This window comes from Vombatus ursinus, unplaced genomic scaffold (genome assembly GCF_900497805.2).
Source record: "Vombatus ursinus unplaced genomic scaffold, bare-nosed wombat genome assembly UNPS02005286.1, whole genome shotgun sequence".
In the NCBI taxonomy this organism is placed as follows: domain Eukaryota; kingdom Metazoa; phylum Chordata; class Mammalia; order Diprotodontia; family Vombatidae; genus Vombatus; species Vombatus ursinus.
Window position 1 is genome coordinate 13,173,967 of NW_020945064.1, and position 19,243 is coordinate 13,193,209.

The following is a 19,243-nucleotide window of genomic DNA, read 5'->3' on the forward strand; positions in this document are numbered from 1 at the left end:
TTCTTAAACCCATGATGCCTAACCCAGATTTACAAGTCACTCACATCTAGTTACAGGTAATAGCAATAATAGCTCACATTTAGAGTACCTCCCTCAAAAATCCTACAAAGTCGCCTTGCAAAGAGCAAGTGCTTATAAATTTTGAGTTGACAAATGATCATCAGGGCAATGAAGTTTTTTTCACACAGATGCTAATGAAGACGATAAGGCAAATGAAACCTTATAAAGTGACTTGTTCACAGGCCTCATGTGGCTAGGCCAGGACTTCTGACCCCAAGTGCATTGCTCTTCCTGTGAAACCACACTGTCTTTATTAATAGAAAAAATGGGGGGCAGCTAAGTGGTGAAGTAGATAGAGCACCGGCCCTGGATTCAGGAGGACCAGAGGTCAAATCCGGCCTCAGACACATAACACTTACTAGCTGTGTGACCCTGGGCAAGTCACTTAACCCCCACTGCCCAACCAAAAAAAAAAAAAACAAAAAAAAATGAAATAACTAGGAGGACCCCTTTGGTGTTTAACATTTTTTTTATTTCACAAATTGTCCAAACTTCTCAAAAATGCTATTTTCCAGAAACTTTAGGAAAAAACTAGACTTTTTAAAAAACAAAGTATGGCCCCTTGTTCATGCAAAGCACACACAAAAAAATTTACAATAAACTTTTGTACATAGGAAATAGTAAAAATACATCATTTTTCATAGAAAAAAGCACATATATAAACTGCAGGTAGAGGTGACCTGCAGATAATATTATTAAACATAATACAGATGTAAGAACACGGTGAAAGTTGACAATCAAAGAAAATGGTAAGCATTTTATTTGGGAAACAGGAGACATGAAATAACCTGACCCTACTTTTGTTTCTTAGATTATTAGACGTCGATTTCTAATACCATGCATGGCCCAGTGCAAAACATGGATTTACAGATGGCCCTTGTCCAACAGGCTTATGGGGAAATTGTGACATGCTATCAGTTAAAAAGACCAGTGATTACAAATGAAAATTATTCCAGTTTCAAAATACACAGGTGATGAATGAAAAGCAAAACAAAACAAAACAAAAAAAAAAACCCAATCAAACCAGAGATCTGGTTCTGGTCAAGTTGATTTTACACTGTTAGAAGGATTGAAGTTATGGCTTTTATAGAGCACCAATACCTTATGTTCAAATGAGGCATACAAGACACTTAAGTATATGAAAAGAGTTTCTGGTATCTACTTAATAGCAAGATGCTTGCTGGTGAAATATACCCAGGTTTCACTGGACTGTTACCATGTTATTTACCAAACTAAGGAATCTGGTTGACTTGCGTAACACAACCATAAATATCTCATTAAAAAGTGGACAATTCTGTCATCTTGACCCTAGGCATCCAGAGGCTGCCAAATATCCAGATATTTGGCACCCTTCATACAAAACGTAAGTGTCTAGCACTGCGCCTTGCATACAGTAAGTGCTTAATAAACATTGAATGGACAAATGAACACATGAATATTGGAATAATGAAATTTTTCACGCAGATGCCTATGAATAACTCCAAGCAGGCACTTAATTAAGCAAAATATGTTCAAACTAATTTTTAGCATCTGTCTAGCTACAAATTTAATTGCTTTCTTGCTATCTAAAGCTAAAGTCTACCTATCTTCAAATGCTGTAGTAGATTGGCATGCAATAATGTAATTTTGCCTTACTTATTCCCAAGGTAGATAGATCTCCCATGCTTAACTTCTTGATAATGTGCAAACCAGCTTAGATTTTTAACTTGATGCTAGGTCCCTGTCTTAGAACTTACTCCATGGAAAACAAAATTAAATTTAAAACCAACATTTGGAAAAAAAAGTCAATCTTTTACCATCCTACAAAATGAATTTCTAACATAAGTATCTTTATTATGCAGCTTTGTTACAAGCTCATGAGGAACTGAGGTTTAAAAAAAAAAAAAGCATGACCCAAACAACACAGGACTCCTCGGAGCCTTGGAACATTGGGAAACTACAGTTCCACAATAACAGGAAGAGAAATAATACTCATGTGTTACATTCTACGGTTGTCATTAAACCTAGGGGCAGCTTCATAACCACAAAGCCATCCCTCTCCAAATCTTGCTAACCACAGAGAAGAATGTCCACTGGGGAAGAGTGCTAGGCTTGAAGGGAGCCAAAATCAAAAATATTTAAGAAGGAAAAAAAAAATAGGTCATCCTTTGAGAAAGTAATTCATAAAAGGGGATTTTCATGCCCTAACAATGATGCCATGTGTGGGTATATATAGAATAAGTGTATGTGTTTATTATATACACACAAACACACATTGATATATACACAACACTGGGCATGTTCTTCAGTTACTCTATGGAACCAAGGATTCAATAAAAATTCACTTTAAAGCAAGGACACACGAACAATAAAAACCTATAGTCTGGCATATCATATGGGCTAACAGTAAAGACTCTAGCCCATGAGTCCCCAAACTACACCAGAAATTGAAATAAAAAATAGGTGCTATGAATGAATGAAATGAATGACAAAAACATTAATCTTATGAGTTGCTGCTTAGATAAAACCAGCACTGCTGTGTGTATTAAATTTCACTTGGTTATTAAAAACTAATGACCAGTTGGGGCCCATTAACTTGGAGATGTACCAGGACAGGAGATTTATTCCCTCATTTTCTATTTCGCCCCTCCCCCAGTCCTCTCATTTCCTATAAATTGTCTGACCAGCAAACATTAAAACCCATGTTTCTTTATTAATAAGGATGGTTTTTATTTATTTTTACATCTTCTACCATCCGTCCCTCTTGACTAAATTCTACTCGCCCATCACCTAACATACCTTTTCCCCAATCTATTCTGTTAACTGAGCACTTTTGAGTCAAAATCTTTTCTTCTCTGAAGAGTTGGAAACCCTCCCTCTCTACACATACCCATACCAGAATGGCTTTTTAAAAAAAATCTTTTGTTCATCTCAGGCAGCCATTGTTCCCTGCGTGTTATGGTACCAGGGCTTTGGGCAGTGGGTCTCAGCACCTGCCTCAGGTCAACGATAGCCTGTCTCTGAAAGCCTTGTTGGACAACGCTGCTCCCCAATGGAGATGAGATGCTGCTCTCTCCCGAGGTGATGAATGGGAAAGGAAGGGTTCGTTCAGCCTGGATGTCACATCAAAGGCCACTAAAAGTAAATTTTTCAACGCTCACAATTTATAAAAAACAAAACAAAACACAAAAAAACAAACAAAAAACAAAATTGTAGCACTCTCGTGAAGAAGGTCCCTTCTTCCCTGGCTCTGAAAGTTTACTGCTTCACTGCAAAGATCCGGAAAGCCTTTCCATCTCGAGGGGTCCGCAAACTGCAAAATAATACAAGGATTGAATTATTGACCCTCAATTCATTGCCCAGTCACTTATACAGAGCTTCTTTTCAATGCACGGTGTTGGGAGAGACAGAAAGGAAAGAGAAGACATGGTTCCAAACCCGCAAGGACTTTAATTCAGTAACTACAAAATGAAATAAAAACATCATGACCAGAAGAGAGACACAACGAGAATATTGGTATTTAATCAGATTGTAAGCTCTTCCATTAGATTGCAAGCTCCTTGAGGGCAGGGACTGTCTTTTCCCTATTTCGGTATCCCCAGCACTTAGCACAGTTCCTGGTGCATGGTAGGTGCTTAATAAATGTTTATTAATTGAGTGATTAAAAGATGGACTTTTGCGTCAAGGAGCAGCTTGGGGTCATTGAGGACAGTGCACAATTTCCCAAATGCATTGTAGCATGCTCCCTTTCTACTATTTAACTCTGGACAGCCCATTGAGTTTGTATATGAGAGTGTAGGTGTGTGTGTGTGCGTGTGTATGCGTGTGTGCATCATTAACAAGCCCTGTTTATTATCCATAAGCAGGTCCTGTCCACCATACATGATTATATGAACACATACACACACAAACTCAATGGACTATCTATCTGACTACATGTCATTGTCTGGATATAAGGCATTTTTCATGCCTTTGGCTCTTCTGATGTGGATTGTTAAGCCTGTAAAATCAAGGACTTTGACTGCATGGCCTCTGGGTTCCCCTTTAATCCCAGATCTATGATGCTGTGAATGGACACAAATATCATTGAGAAGTACAGTGTTCCAATATGCCAACAACCAGTCGTGTGACTTTGAATAAATCACTTTTCTCTTCTAGATCTCAGTTACCCAGATTTCAAAGGGAAAAAAAAGGAACTAGGAACACAGGGATTGGAAGGGGATCATGGAATAGGTAGTATCTGTGGCATTAAAAATAGCCCTTGAAACTGGGTAGGATTTCTATAGTCAGAAACAGGGTCAAGGAAAAAGCATCATACAGCAAACTGTATGAGAAAAGAAGTGGGACACCACTGGTGGGGACCTCTGAAGAATGGTAAATAACCCACTCTGGCTGGAATGAGTGCATCTAGAGGGGAGAAGCATAAGATGAAGAAGACTGGCATCGTATTGTGAAGAGTCCTTAATGCCAGGCTAGCAAAGTTGAACTTTGTTCTGTAAGCAATGAGAAGTCTCTAAAGACCAGTTTTGAGCCATAGATTGGTATGAGCAGATCTATGCATAAGAAACAATAATAGCACACACTGCCAGTGCTTTATATTCACCAAAGAATGCTTTATCTGGAAGCAGAGGATAAAATGGATCAGAGTGGAAGAAGCTTGTGGCAGAAAGACCTTGTGCTATAGCACAGTGCTAGCAGTGGGATTGTTCAACTGAAACGAAAGAGTTTATAAGAAGCATAGATTCCCTCAGGCAAAAGAGACCTTAGAGGTCATTTAGTTCTCCTTCCCACCCTCTACCAATGAGCAAATGGAAAGTCAGCAGGGCAGTATGACTTGCCCAGTGTCACACATGGAGTAAATAGATGAGCTAGGATTTGAATCCACATGTCCCAATTCTAAATCCAGTGTTCTCATCACCACACCATGGCTCACTCTAGCATGAGACTGTCTCTTTGAAAAAGGGGGTTACCTATAGTAATCTATAGGAAGACTCATTCTGTACTTTGATCTATGATCCTTAGCATAGCCAGTTGCTTGAGAATTTCTACAAAGGTTAACCTGTGTCATTAATATGAATTTTCTTTCTATTATGGAAGCCCAACTGACTGCTCTTTTCTGTGGGATGCTTTGTTTGCAACTCCTGGAGAGAGAGGGAGGGAGGGAGAGGGAGAGACAGAGAGAGAGACAGAGAGAGAGAGGTGGCAAGAAAGAATGGAGAGATAAGGGAGAGTGGGGAAGAGAAGAGAGAGGAGGGGAGAGCGGGAGGGAGAGAGAGGAGGTGAAAGGGGTGAGAGAGGGGTGTGAGAGAGGGGATGCTTTGTTTGCAACTCCTGGAGAGAGAGGGAGGGAGGGAGAGGGAGAGACAGAGAGAGAGACAGAGAGAGAGAGGTGGCAAGAAAGAATGGAGAGATAAGGGAGAGTGGGGAAGAGAAGAGAGAGGAGGGGAGAGCGGGGGGGGGGGGGGGGGGGGGAGAGAGAGGGAGAGAGGGAGAGAGAGAGAGAGAGAGAGAGAGAGAGAGAGAGAAGCATGCCTGGAGGAGCAGCTGGCAGATTTAATGCACTTTGTAAATGCTTCAGGGTTTGAATCTAGGTCAGGCTCATTAAGTTATTTTCTTTTAACTTAATACTTTGATAGGACTCTATGCTGAAAACAAGTCTGGTGGCCAGAAGTCGGCTGAACATTCTGTGGGCCCCTCTCCTTCTGTCTCCCTCGGGCTGTGGAGTCCTTGCCAGCCTTTCCCTTCGCCTGGTACTTGTCACTGTCAAACCGGGTAGCGTCAAGCAGCCCAGCTGACAACCGGGTCTGCAGTGGCTAGAAAGGGCTGCTCTGATGACGGGTCTTCAAGTCGTCAGCGCAGGAGGAGAGCAAAGGAGGTGGAACTGATTTCCAACTGAATTCTGAAGAGGCAGAGGCAGAGTGCTGGAATCATATGAGAGTCTTACTCTAAGAAACTAGGGACCTGGGTTCTAGTCCAGAACCGGCAAAAGCCCTGAATTTGGAGGCCCAGAATCTCAGAGCAGGAAGAGGCCTCAGAGGCCACGTGGTCCAGCCTACAGCTGAATAAGGACCCCACTACAACATTTCCAATGGGCTGTTAGCCAGCCTTCCCTTGAACACCTTGCTAGGAATAAGGGAAAATCAGAGGCTCTCAGTTTGAATCTCAACTCTGTGACTTTGAACCAGCCACCTCGCCTCTCTGGGCAGCGTCGCTTTGCCCACCTGTAAAATGAAGGGGTCTGATCAGGTGGTCTCGAGATCTCATCTAGCTATAAATCCCATGATGCTCTAAGTCATTCCACTCCCAAACCTCAGTTTCCTCATTAATAAAATGATGAAGCTGGTCTAGATCAGGGGTTTTTCATCTTTTTTGGGTTCTGGGCTCCTTCAGCAGACTAGTAAAACGTATGGACTCCCCTCTCAGAATCGGGTTTTTAAAAGATGCATAAAATAAAATACATAGGATTACAAAGGAAACCATTGAAACACAGATACAAAATACATTTTTAAAAACCACACATACACATTCACAAAGCACCTGAAATCTATCCGCCAACTCCTTGGGGGTCTGTGGAGCCCAGGTTAAGAGCCTCTAGTCCAGAGACCCTTCTAGCTCCAAATCCTGTGATGGTACAAGTCATTTCCTCTCTCTCTAATATTCTAGAATTCTATGAGAAAACCCACTATTTGCAATTTCTACCCCCCTCCCTGTCTGCCTTCTCCCTGGCCCCCTCCACTCCTGCCTTCAGGCTAGCTTCGTGCTTTTGGCTACCCTGGAAGTGAACTTTTTAATACATCAGACTGGAGTACACAGTGTGATTGAAACCAAAGGCGAAGCCAAGATCCAAGACAGAACTGTGTGACACCCACTTAATCTGTGGCTAGCCCTTCGGTTTTGCTGCCAGTAAAGGAGGGGTCTCTGGCTGCAGCCCCTCCCCTCCAAGGTTTTCTGGAACAAGGGAACACTGCTCTGCTGACTTACTCAGGATTCTTCTTCTTTCTTACACTCCAAACCCCAACTTCAGGGAGAAAAAAGTCCCTCAGAGTCTCCTGAAAAAACAAATACCCCCACCTACCTTTCTAAGATGCCCAGGGATCTAAACTTCATCATTCTCCCTCAGGGGCTTGAAATTCTCAATTTGACAAATGTCAAAATATTTCAAGGATTCACTGGAAATGCCAACTCACTGGGGTTCCCCATTATCTGCTGTGATTTGGTAATAGAAAGGATGCAGATCTGACCATGTCACCCCATTACTGAAAATTACTCCTTCCTAAAATACCATTTGAAAGTAATTTCAAGAGGAGGGAATACTGAAAATTCTTCCATGCATCACTATTGCCTCTGGGATAAAAAACAAAGTCCTCAGCCTTGGATTTAATGCCTTTGGAAGATTATTTTGGCAGTTCTAGAGAGGATGCATTGGAAAGGGGGAGGGATCAGAGATGAGGAGAATAATTAGGAGTCTCCTATAATCATTCAGGCAAAGGATAATGAGGGCCCGAACTACAATGGAGGCTGAAGGAGTGCAGAAAAGGGGATGGGGTGAGAAATGTTGTGGAGGTGGAATGGACATAATTGGCAATTAATTGTATACCAGAAGTGAGGGGTGCAGAAAAGTGAAATATAAGATGTAGAATATGTGACAGATGGATAAGGGCTTCCTCAACAGAAAGAAGGAAGTGTGGAAGATTGGAGTGGGGAGATAATAATAAATTGTGCTTTGGATAAGTTTTGTTGCCCATGAGACATCCAAGTAGAGATTGACCAACAGGTAATTGGTATCTCTTTAGGACTCATTTTTTTCCTCTAAAAAATAGGATGGAGAGCGGTAGGGGGAGATGTCAGAAAGGAAGAGGAGTTTAAAAGATCAAGAGTTCTTAGCTTGGGGACTGGACTTCCCAAAGAATATTGTGATGACTGTATTTCAATATAACTGGTTTCCTCTGTAATCTTCTGTATTTTATTTCATGCATTTAAAAATACAATTCTGAGAAGAGGTGCACAGGCCTCACCAGACTGTTGCTGAAGCACGCCAAGACACACAAAAAGTTAAGAACTCCTAAGTTATCTGATCCTTAAGATTGCTTTCAACTTTTAGAAAATGTCTTGCATTCTAGTACAGTGTTCCTTGAGTCCTCTGGGTTGTAGAGAAACAAAATTACCATTTTCATCCCCTAGTAGGGGACCATGACAAAGGAACAGTCATCTCACAGGATTTCAGGAGAGAAGTCAATAGAGAAACGTTAGGATCACTGACTGTGTCTCTTTCTCTTTCTCTTTCTCTTTCTCTTTCTCTTTCTCTTTCTCTTCCTCTTTCAAAATGGACCTCCCTGAATCCTACCATTCTGGGAACAAAGGGCTGAGAAATATCTTCAAAGCCAGTTGCCAGATTGTGGGAATGGAGGCCCCAGGGCAGGGACCCATCCTGAAAAACAGTTACTCCGCTGCCCCCATGAGAGTCCTCTAAACCTGTGTACGTCCCAGGAAAAATAAAACTGCACTTTTTAACTTAGGGAAGCTTAAAAAAAAAAAGGCTGAAAATATATTTCAGCTAATAGTCTTAATGTTAGTTCTGTTAGCAAAACAACTTCATTTTAGAAATGATTTTTCAAGGAACAATTTCTTGCAAATGTTGAACATTGCTTAAAACAAACTGGGTATCCCCCTTCCACCAGGGGCTACAGAAATTCCAAAGGTGGAAGGAAGAATATTTTTTACATAGTGGCAGATGCATTGGATTTGGACTCAGAGGGTCAGGGTTCAATCTAAGGCTCTATTTTATACTTCCTATATATATATATCCCTGGATAAGTTTTTTTAAATTAATTTTATTAATTCATTTCTTTGGGTCTCGGTTCCCTTCTCCATTTCTCAAACTCATATAACCCAGGGGCACACTGTCTCTCAGACAGTCTCTAGAATCCTCATTTTTGAAAGTCATTTTCATTTTTGGAATCACATAATGAATCTAATGGGGATGTGCTCTCCAATGGCCAGAGTGGATGGGCCTTCTGGAAGCCACTGATAATAATACTTATTCACTACTCCTATTATCATTATGTCTGTAAGTGGCAATAGGTGTAAAAAGCAGGGAAATTGATAATGAGCAGCAAAATTCATTTTGACTTATTTTAATCTTAATTGTCTTTTGGTTAGAAACACTTAATTGCAAGAATTTTGTTTTCTAAAGATATATTTTTGGTGAGTAAGAGAGTCAGAATGATAAAGAGTTTACAGTTGACATTCCAGATAGAATTGGTTTTATAGCTTTCCCAAATGCATTATTCCTTATCTGTAATCTCTAAAATGGGGATGTGTGTACTGCATATTTAAGAACCCCCCTCCAAATAACATTAAATAACATATGAGCTCTTTTTATCATCTAATTCAACCTTCTCATTTTACAGACAGGGTAACTGAAGCCTGGAAAGGCGGAATGATTTATCCAAGGTCCTACAGCTGTCTGATGGCCCACCACGGATGAGAACCCAGGGTTCCTGACTCCCAGTACAGCATTCTCTCCTCTAAGTCCTCTTAGTATGAAAACCAAGGCTTGGTGAAAGAGCACCTAAAGGCTAGCACCGGGGGGGAAGGGAATCATTTCTCTTAGCAGCTGGCTGGAGCTGTTGTAATTCAGAAAATTACAACACCATGCATCACCAAGGGCTTTCCTCATAACAACCTTGAGAATGAGCTAGCAGAGTAATACTTTCCCCGTTCAGCAGAAGAGAAGACCATGGCCAAGAGACATGAAATTTCTTGCCCAAAGTCACACATTTAGCAGGTGGCAGGGCTGGTGGGCCAACCTAAGTTCTAAATGCAAAAAGAATGCCTTTCCTAGAACGCTGCTTGTACTCGAGTTGAAGGAATCTAGTTTTATCGAGGAGACCCATTGTGCCACATCTAAGCCCCAAAGGAAGAGGGCTGCAAAGCCATCTCAGGACTGAAATGCTCCTGTGATCTTATCAGTGCAAATATTCCCTCCAATGATGTAGATCACTACCTAGCCATCCCTTCCTGTGTCCTGTGTGACTGGTCCATGCCCCACCGCCATCAGTTCCCAACAGGGGATCCATCTCAATTAGGTGGTGCAGTGGGAAGGATGCTAGACTTGGAGTTGGGAAGACTAGAGTTCCCATCCAGACTTGGAGATTTCCTAACTGAGTGATCCTGGGCAAGTCTTAAGCTCTTTCAGTCTTGATTTCATCATCTATAAAATAGGGATGATAACATCCACTGCTTCACCAGATTCTTTGTGATGATCAGATGGGACAAAGTGCTTGATAAAGCATATGTGAAGTGCTTTCTCACTATAAAGCTATCTAATAATGATGATGATTATAATAACAATAATAATAACAACTCTCTCTGAAGTAAACTGTAAGCCTCTTGGAGTTGAGGTCAGGGAACTTCAGCCCTTCATCTCCCACCAAGCTCCCTGGCACCAAGCTGGTAAGACTGGGTAAAGGAGACATTGAAATTCTCCTGCCTCCCGAGGTACTCAGCTAGGAGCCTTCTCCTGACAAATCACTGTTCTCTACCCAATTGGGTGGCGTATATAATATTCACACAAGTTGAGGCAGGCAAAGAGAACAAAGTGTAGGCCACAAAACCTCTCTCCAAAACACTGTTTTCTCTTAAAGGCAAAAAAAAAAGGGGGGGGCCTCCAAGAATTGGTATCTTGGGATTTCTTTTTCCACAAGACAGGAAATTCTAGTTAATCAGCTGCCTCATTTCCCGGCCATTAAGTCAATGGAATTTCCCTTCATTAAGCATTTCCAAATGAAAGTTATGATGTTAAAAAGAGAGAGGCATTAGCTGGTGATGATAACAATAACAGCCTTAATTTATAAGATACGTGTACTTGGCCAGTTCGTGGCACAGTGGGGAGAGCTCCGGACTTGGAGGCAGAAAGACCTAAGTTCCAGTCTGGACACTCACCAGCTGTGTGATTCTGGGAAAGACCTTTCACTTCTCTTAGCCTCAGTCTCCTCATCTGTAAAATGCAGATAATAATAGCACATGCCTCATAAGTCTACTGCCCGGACCCCATGAGAAACTTATGGAAAACGTTTGCAAACATTAAAGTTTTATATAAATGCTATCTGTTGTTGTTATTGATATTAATAATGAATATTAATATCAATGTTGAATTGCTAATGTTGAAGGAATAATATACCGATATCATTTAGTGATTGATATTAATTGTTAATAATTATCTGATAAGAATGGATTATAATAACTAAATAATTATATAATAATTAACCACTCACTGGCAATTAACATATTGATATTACTTATATGTTACTAATATATAATAACAATTATGGTGGTGGTGATGAAGATGGTGATGATAGTGGTGGCAAAATGGTGGCAGAATAGAGAGCTAGCCTCAGGGTCAGGAAGACTTGGTTTTAAGTTGTTCTGTCTCTGAAACAACCGATCTATGTGACTACAAGTAAGCCATTTAGCAAGTTGATACCCCAGGAAGTTCTCAAAGCCTAAGTTACTACCAAGTTGCCAATCTGAGCCAGTGAAGGGAGTTCCCATATTCAGAATTCCCTGTGCCAAATGAAATCACAGGACTGTACCAAAAAAAAAAAAGACTAGAACTACTGTCACTTCCATTTTACAGATGAGGAAACTGAGGCTTGGAGAGATGAACTGATTTACCCAACTTTCATGACTAGTAAGTACTAAGTAAGTAAATAAGTAGTGGTAGTAGTGACCATTGATATAGGGCCTACTGTGTGCAAGTCATTGTGCTAAGCTCTTTATAACTATTATCTTATTTGATCTTCACAACAACCTGGGAGGTGGGTGCTATTGTTATACCCACTTTACAGTTGAGAAAACTGAGGCAAACAGAGGTTCTCTAAGTGTCTGAGGCTGGATTTGAACCCAGCTCTTCCTGACTCCAGCCCCACTGCTTTACTCACGTGTTGTTAACTGCTCCAAGCTGGGCTGAGTTAGGACTCAACCCCAACCATTCTTCTTTCCCCTACACTACATGGCATAGACCCAGCTGATAGCAATGCTCTCATTACCAGCATTACCAATGCGATGAATTCAAACACAACAGTAGAGACTCTGGCCCTCTCAGCTCTGCTAATTACCACCTATGTGACCCTGGGGAAGTCATTTAACCTTGTGGGTCTCTGTGTTCTCCTCATCTGAAAAATGACCAGATGACCCCTAAGGCCCAAGTCCGGGGCTCATTCCCCAAAAGTTTGAAAGCATAGCATTGAGCCTTAAAGAAATGGGTCAACAGCGTTAAGCTTGTTTTAATCTACTTCAAGGCTGGCTTCCAGGGAAGATTCAACCATCGATGGAGTAAAATACTTTGCTAGAACAAAGTTCAGGGAAGGGTCTTGTGTCAGGCAAACATCTGGCCCAATAAGAAATGGAGGGCCAGGAGAAACCAGACCACCCTGCAGTAAAAGGCTGCTCAATCTCTTGGACCCAGGTCCCATTTCCAGGCTGGTTCAGACAGGTGACCCCCGCTAATATTCCAAGAGAATGAAGAATGTGCTCCTACCTTTCAGACTGAACCCCATTTCTGAGTGAACCAACGTAAATCTTCTTTTTATCTACGGGCATCACATCCACGTAACCCCCGGTTTCATCTTTGATGACTCCAGCATGCACTGCAGTCCTGCAGATACTTGAAGTCTGGAACAACACATGCAATTATTTCAGGGATGTGACGTTTCTCCAAAAATGGCAAATACAGTATTTCCAATTCAATCTCAAAGATACTGGCCCGCCCAATAAATCCATGTTGACTCAATGGCTACTGCACGGGTACCACTTCTGTATCAGATATTTCACCACCATCAGCATATAGGAGCGGAACATTCCCTGGATAATACATCAGGAAACCTAGACTCTAATAATAGCACTAGGTAGTGGAGAGAGCCCTGGACTAGGACTGGAAAACCTGGGTTCAAATTCCTAATATCCTAAGTTGTGTGCTCTTAGGCGAGAGACCTTACTTAGAATCATAAATTTAGGGTTGAGTTGACCCCTTTCATTTTACAGATGAGGAAACTGAAGACCCAAAATGGAAAATGGTTTACCCAAGGCCACAGATGTAGATAAAATCACAATTTGAAGGACTCAACCCAGCGTTCTTTCCACTCCACCATGTTGTTCCCTTCTTGAGGCCTCAGTTTCCTCACTCATAAAAAGAGAGGTTTGAACAAAATTGGTCTTTTCCAGGCATAATATTCTGCAGCATGACTTCTCGAAACCTCAGTTTCCTCACTGATTAAATAGGAATAATACCTTCTTGACCTCCCCAGCTCACAGGTTGAGAGAATATCAGTAGACTTGTAAATTATAATATATTATTATTAGAGTAAATTTATTTAAATAAAATTCAAACAAATCTTTACTAAGCATTTATTATATACAAGGGACGTACAAAAGTCTCATTCTCTGCTTCTGCTGTTTTCTATAGCACTGGTTGCCAAAGTGAGGCTGTGGGAGTCTAGGGGGAAACTCAGAAATTACTTAGAAATGACTAGCAGAATGTCAACAAAAGCCTTTGCATAATCCATGGATGGGGAATGAGCCCTGAGTAGCATGATTTAGTAAGTAAGCCCAATTATGCGCTTCTCCATTTGGATCTAGATATCAGTGGGAGTTATCTTTTCATCTCTGAAACATGAAAACAAAGCATCAAAATAGACTGAACTTGGAATCTGACCTTCACATTGCCATATTACAAAGGGCTAAATTAAGATTTTTTTAATTTAGTATTTTATTTTTTCCCTATTACGTATAAAAACAATTTTTTTAAACATTCATTAAATTTCTTTGGATTCCAAATTCTCTTCCTCCCTCCCCTCCCCTCCCACTTCATTGAGAAGGCAAGCAACTTATAAATCATGATTTTAAAAAACAAGGAGGCATCTTCAATTCCATGTTCCCACTTAAAAGATGACTATTAATAATATTTGAGAACAAAAGCTATCAATAATTTCATCCTGATCTCATTTAAAAAAAATTGTATGTTTTCCAATGACATATAGTATAGTAGCACATGCTTACCTTATAAATAAATAAATAAATAAATAAATAAATGTGCATATAATAGGAGTGTATAATCAAGCATTTTTACTGATGGGGTAGATTTGGAGATCATATTGCTAGACTTTGTCCCAACTGGGTAAAATGCCATGTTGTTCTCTTATCAAGTGATCATTATACATCTTTTCTTAAACCATAAGGCATCCAAGGGCCTTGAGATAAATAGACTTAATGCCCTAAAATTTCTTGGATTAAGCTTTCCAATAATGCCATAATTCATCCAAGAGCAAACAGATCTAGACAAGTGTAGAGCTATGAGTTTGTTAATCTCTCCCCCACAATACCTTTCTCCTCATTTTATAGGATCTCATGATCAGTGCCATGTTGTCTAACATAACCATCCATTTACAGGCCAAATAGTTTCATTTATCGGGAAACTCACAGGAAAACATACTTTTAGTGAGTGTTTCTACATTTCTAATCAGCAATAAACACCCAATCTCTCAAACTCAGTTGTCTGTCTATTATAAAGTGCCAAGAGAAGGAGAGAATGGTATGAGGAAAGAGCACTGGAGCCAGGAGACCTGGGTTTGGGCGCCAACACTTGCCAGCTAGGTGACTAGTTTGAACGATCCATGTAATCCAAAAGGTTGACCCAGGTATACATGTTAATTAGTGGTTTTCAGAAGCTGTTTATGTCCTGGCAAACCTCCCCTAGGTATTGCAACAAAGTGTCTGGAATTAACAATGACAAGAGGGAGTATCCCAACACTCCCTTGGTGTGCCCCATTCCTCTGGCAAAGAATAACACTGTGTCATGAACAGAAAGAGTCTGAGAACCACTGATACAAATAATCCTGTCCTGACAGTTTGCTTATTTAATTGATGGCTGCTCTCAAAACTGGAGTTCTTAGTCAGGCAGCCAGTAGTGCCTACTATGTGCCCAGCACTATACTTTAAGCACTGTACAAATATTATCTTGTTTGATCCTTACAACAACTTTAGGAGGTAGGTGCTACAATCATCCTCATTTTACAGGTGAGGAAACCGAGACAGAGAGGTGAAGTGATTTGCCCAGGGAAAAGTGATAATTCAGAGTTAATGTATCAAACTTTGCAAGTTTCAAAAGTTGTTTACGCAGCCTCTCTGTCCTTCCTATGTTGATCCTGGTAGGCTTCCCCAGTCTCATACGTATTTACTACTTGGGTTTGCCTCACTCTTGGTTTGGCAGCTCTTAATGGCCCTAATTGCCAATTTGATTTCGCTTCTTCTGATCAACACTGTAAGAAAATGTTTTGTCTGGAAGGCTCGCTTCACACAGGCCTTTGAAGGCAATGGGAAATCTATAAATCTAAGAAGTTAATGTGTGAAATTAAGCTATCCTCAAGGGATTTTTCAAAATATCAATTTAAAGTTATTTTTTCCAGACCCCATTCCCTATTCTGATGCTGCAGTATACCCCAAAGCCTGCATCCTCCCTTCCTCCCTCCTCTCTTTCCATTCTGGCTGTCAGTGCCTCCGGATGGATAATCACTCCCTCATCCCTCCAAACCCAAAATCCACTCTGGGAACAGACTGTTATTGTACTGAGGGCACAATAAAGTGCTTCATCACAAAGAACTGTCCTCCTGCCTGCACTTTTATCATTTTTTATTCAAAATGGAAGATTTCTATTGAGAGATAGTGGGGACTCACCAGCTAGGAGGCAGATCCCCTCTTCTCCTGAATGAGACCAGTAGCATTAGTGTAATGGACACAGTTTTGGGGTTTTAGTCATGAAGACCCGGGTTTGAAACCTATGCCTGTACTTCCTGGCTCAGCCTCAGTTTCCTCATATGTAAACTGGGGATAATAATAGCACTTACCTCACAAATCTATCCTGAGGATGCCATATATATCACACTTTTCAAACCTTAAAGCACTATATAAATGTTAGCTACTATAACTTAAAGGCAAATGTCTATTCCAAACTAAATCCTATGATCCTATGGTCTTTTACGGCCTTTTGTTTCTCTCATTAGATTGTGAGTTCCTCAAGGGCGGGGACTGTCTTTTGCCTCTTTTTGAAGCCCCAGAACTTAGCACAGTGCCTGGCACATGGTAGGTGCTTAATATGTGTCGACTGATTGTTTTTAACCATGTGCTAACATCTTCATTTGTAACCAAAACAATGGATTCAGGTCTAACTCAAAGAGATAGAATCCCAAAATCTCAGAGTTGGAATGTATCTCAGAGGTCATCCATTCTAATCTATAACTGAACAGGAATCCCTTCTACCACCTCTCTGACAAGAGATTGTTCAGCCTTGGCCCCCATTGTAGGGGAACCCACTAACCACCTGAAGCAGCCTGTGCCACTTGAACATAGCCTTGACCATAATGAAGAGCTTCTTGACATCGGGTCTAAATCTGCTTTTCTGCAACTCCCCCCTGCCCCCCATTATTCCTATTTCTGCCCTTGGGGGACAAGGAAAGCATCAGGTCTAACCTAGGTCCCGCATGGCCGCCCTTCTTTCCTGCACTTGAAGACAATTACCATGTGTCTTCATGACCATGAATGGACTACATGCTGATTCAAAAGTTACTTTCAGATACATGTGAACTAGAATAGGCAACTCTGGTAACTGAAATCTTGTGTGGGCTTAGAAAAGGACCAGACTAGGGGTCAGGAGGCCTAGGTTCTTATCCTGGCTTTTGTCACCAGCTAGCTGAGTGACCTTCAGCTTCGCTCCTGACCTCACTTTCCTCACATGTAAAAGGAGAGAGTAGGGCTAGATGGCACAGTGGACTGATTTTTGTGAGTTCAAATCCAACCTCAGATACTTACTAAATGTGTGACCCTGGGCAAGTCACTTCACCCTGTTTGCCTCAGTTTCCTCATCTCTAAAATGAGCTGGAGAAGGAAATGGCAAACCACTCCAGTATCTCTGCCAAATGAGGTCACAAAGAGTCAGGCACGCCTGAACAACAACAGAAAGGACTAGATGATCTCTGGGGCCCTTTCCCCTCTAATAGTCTATCATTTCCAGGACTGCAAAGAGATCTGTTCTCATTTACAAGGTTGGTCTAACATTTTTGTGTCTCCATAAGTCCAGCTGCTTAGATCACATTCCCAGAGTTACTTCCTTAGGAATCATCAGTGGGGTGTCATTACACCAGTGATAAAAATCAAGCTTATTGCAAACTCCCATTTCCTGGAAATTCCTCCAATTGGGAATGAATTACTGAGGCTTGCCAAGAGATGCCGTGCTTTTCATTTCACACCCAAGGATGTGTTCCCTTGCCCTCCCATCCCCTGAGGGTTCCTGAACGTTGATGAATGGTTAGTTTTCCTCTTCACAGCCAGCCTAGTCAGGAGATGATTCAACATCACACCCATATGCACATCTTCCCCTCTTAGGGGATGGCACCATTCAAAGTGTACACTGATACCCTGGGGTTGGGTAAAGTGTTCTCTTCCCCTTTCTCCCTTCCTTCCTTCCACACCCTTCCTCTTGCATGGCTTTTATGAAAGTGTACGTACAGGTTGTGCTCTACATCTGACTCAACACTGATGTCTAAATATGTGGTCACTCACTAAAGAACTTTTTTTTTTGGCTATGCAATGGGGTTAAGTGACTTGCCCAGGGTCACACAGCTAGTAAGTGTCAAGTGTCTGAGGCCGGCTTTGAACTCAGGTCCTCCTCACTCCAGGGCCAGCGTTCTTTCCACTGCGCTACCTAGCTGCTTCCTAAAGTACTTTTGTGCTGCAGAATCTGAAGATGGGAAGGGATTTGGGTCTCTAACCCATCACTTGGAATGAAGGCAGATAAAATGCTATCCATCCTTTCATCTAAAACAGGCAAAGAATGGAGACTGCCCAGCATCACCTGCTACACAATCAAGCTTTTCTTATTTCTCTTACGTGTGTAAGTCACACACCCACTGAAATCCCTCTTGGCACAGGATAACCTAATTTCCTCTCCTCTGTCTTTAGGGGATACGAGGACTTTCTTTATCTAGTAAAGAGCCCACCTTTGACTAAGATGCAAAAAGATATAGGCTCTCAAAATGATACTGAAACATCTCAGAGAGGCAGTTCAATGGTGCCGTGGATGGGCCACTGGAACAGGAATCAGGAAGGCCTGTGTTTGAATCCTAACTCAGACACATACCAACTGGGTGACTTGGGAAAGTCACTTAACCACCGCCTTCCTCAATTTCCTCCTCTGGGCACAATAGGGGCATAAAAATAGCATCTACCACTCAGGGTTATTTTTGAGGATGAAGTGAGGTATAAAGTGCTTTGCAAACCCTAAAATGCTTTCTAAATGCTATCTATTATTATTAAACACCTGGTTGTTTTATCTCCTTCATTCCAAACTGTATAATGCCTGGCTTCTTCCACCAACTCCCAAATATGATCATTAGATTCATAGTAACACAATCTTCCCCCTCCCATACATACACACACACTCAGACACACATGCACATACACATGCACACACATGTATAAACACATGTCTCATTACTGCACTCCTGACCACATCGTCCCTGTCGCTGGGCAGGGCTTGGTGTCTCTCTCCACCAGCTGCCAGGACCCTTGTTCTATGTGTGCATGTGTATCCTCGGTACTGCTTTGGAATGCCCCATGACCTAAAGTTGTTCTCCAGATTTCAGTGAGGCCTTGGAGTGAGGCCTTAAGTCTCTCTGCAAAAGTAGCCACCAGCACTAACCAAACCCCCAGAAAGCCTGGGGTTCAAAGCTAAACAGAGGCAAGGGAACTGGGCTGCAAAGGGGACCTTTTATCATGCAAGCTACTCTTTCTTTGAGGGAGAGTCCAAACAGAAAACCCCAGATCAGGAGACTCTGCTCTCCTCCAACTGGTATGATACACCCTTTGGAATCACTCCCCTCACTAAATGCAGTGGAAGGAACAACCAGAGTTCAAATCCTACTTGCTACCAAAGAGACCTTGGACAAGTCCCTTTGCTCTGTGAGCCTCGGTTTCCTCATCTGTAAAATTTGGGTTGCAATCAGGGTTTCTTAACTTGGGGTCCACAAACTTTTTTTGAAAAAATATTTTGAGAACTGTGTTTCAAATAATTGGCTTTCTTTGTATTTTATTTTATGCATTTAAAAACATTATTCTGGGAAGGGGTCCATAGACTTTGCCAGACTGCCAAAGA

General features: G+C 41.5%; 1 protein-coding gene across 1 annotated transcript in view; it reads right to left on the minus strand.

Moving 5' to 3' along the window:
- Window positions 1-580: 580 nt before the first annotated feature.
- The window catches only part of CRISPLD2 (cysteine rich secretory protein LCCL domain containing 2), a 79,816-nt gene continuing 61,153 nt past the window's right edge, over window positions 581-19,243 (minus strand). The window contains exons 14-15 of the mRNA XM_027847213.1: window positions 12,581-12,714; window positions 581-3,352 (exon numbers count right to left, since the gene is read on the minus strand). Of these exons, the coding sequence (XP_027703014.1) occupies window positions 3,298-3,352; window positions 12,581-12,714 (189 nt within the window). The 3' untranslated portion in view covers window positions 581-3,297. The remainder of the gene's footprint in view (window positions 3,353-12,580; window positions 12,715-19,243) is intronic.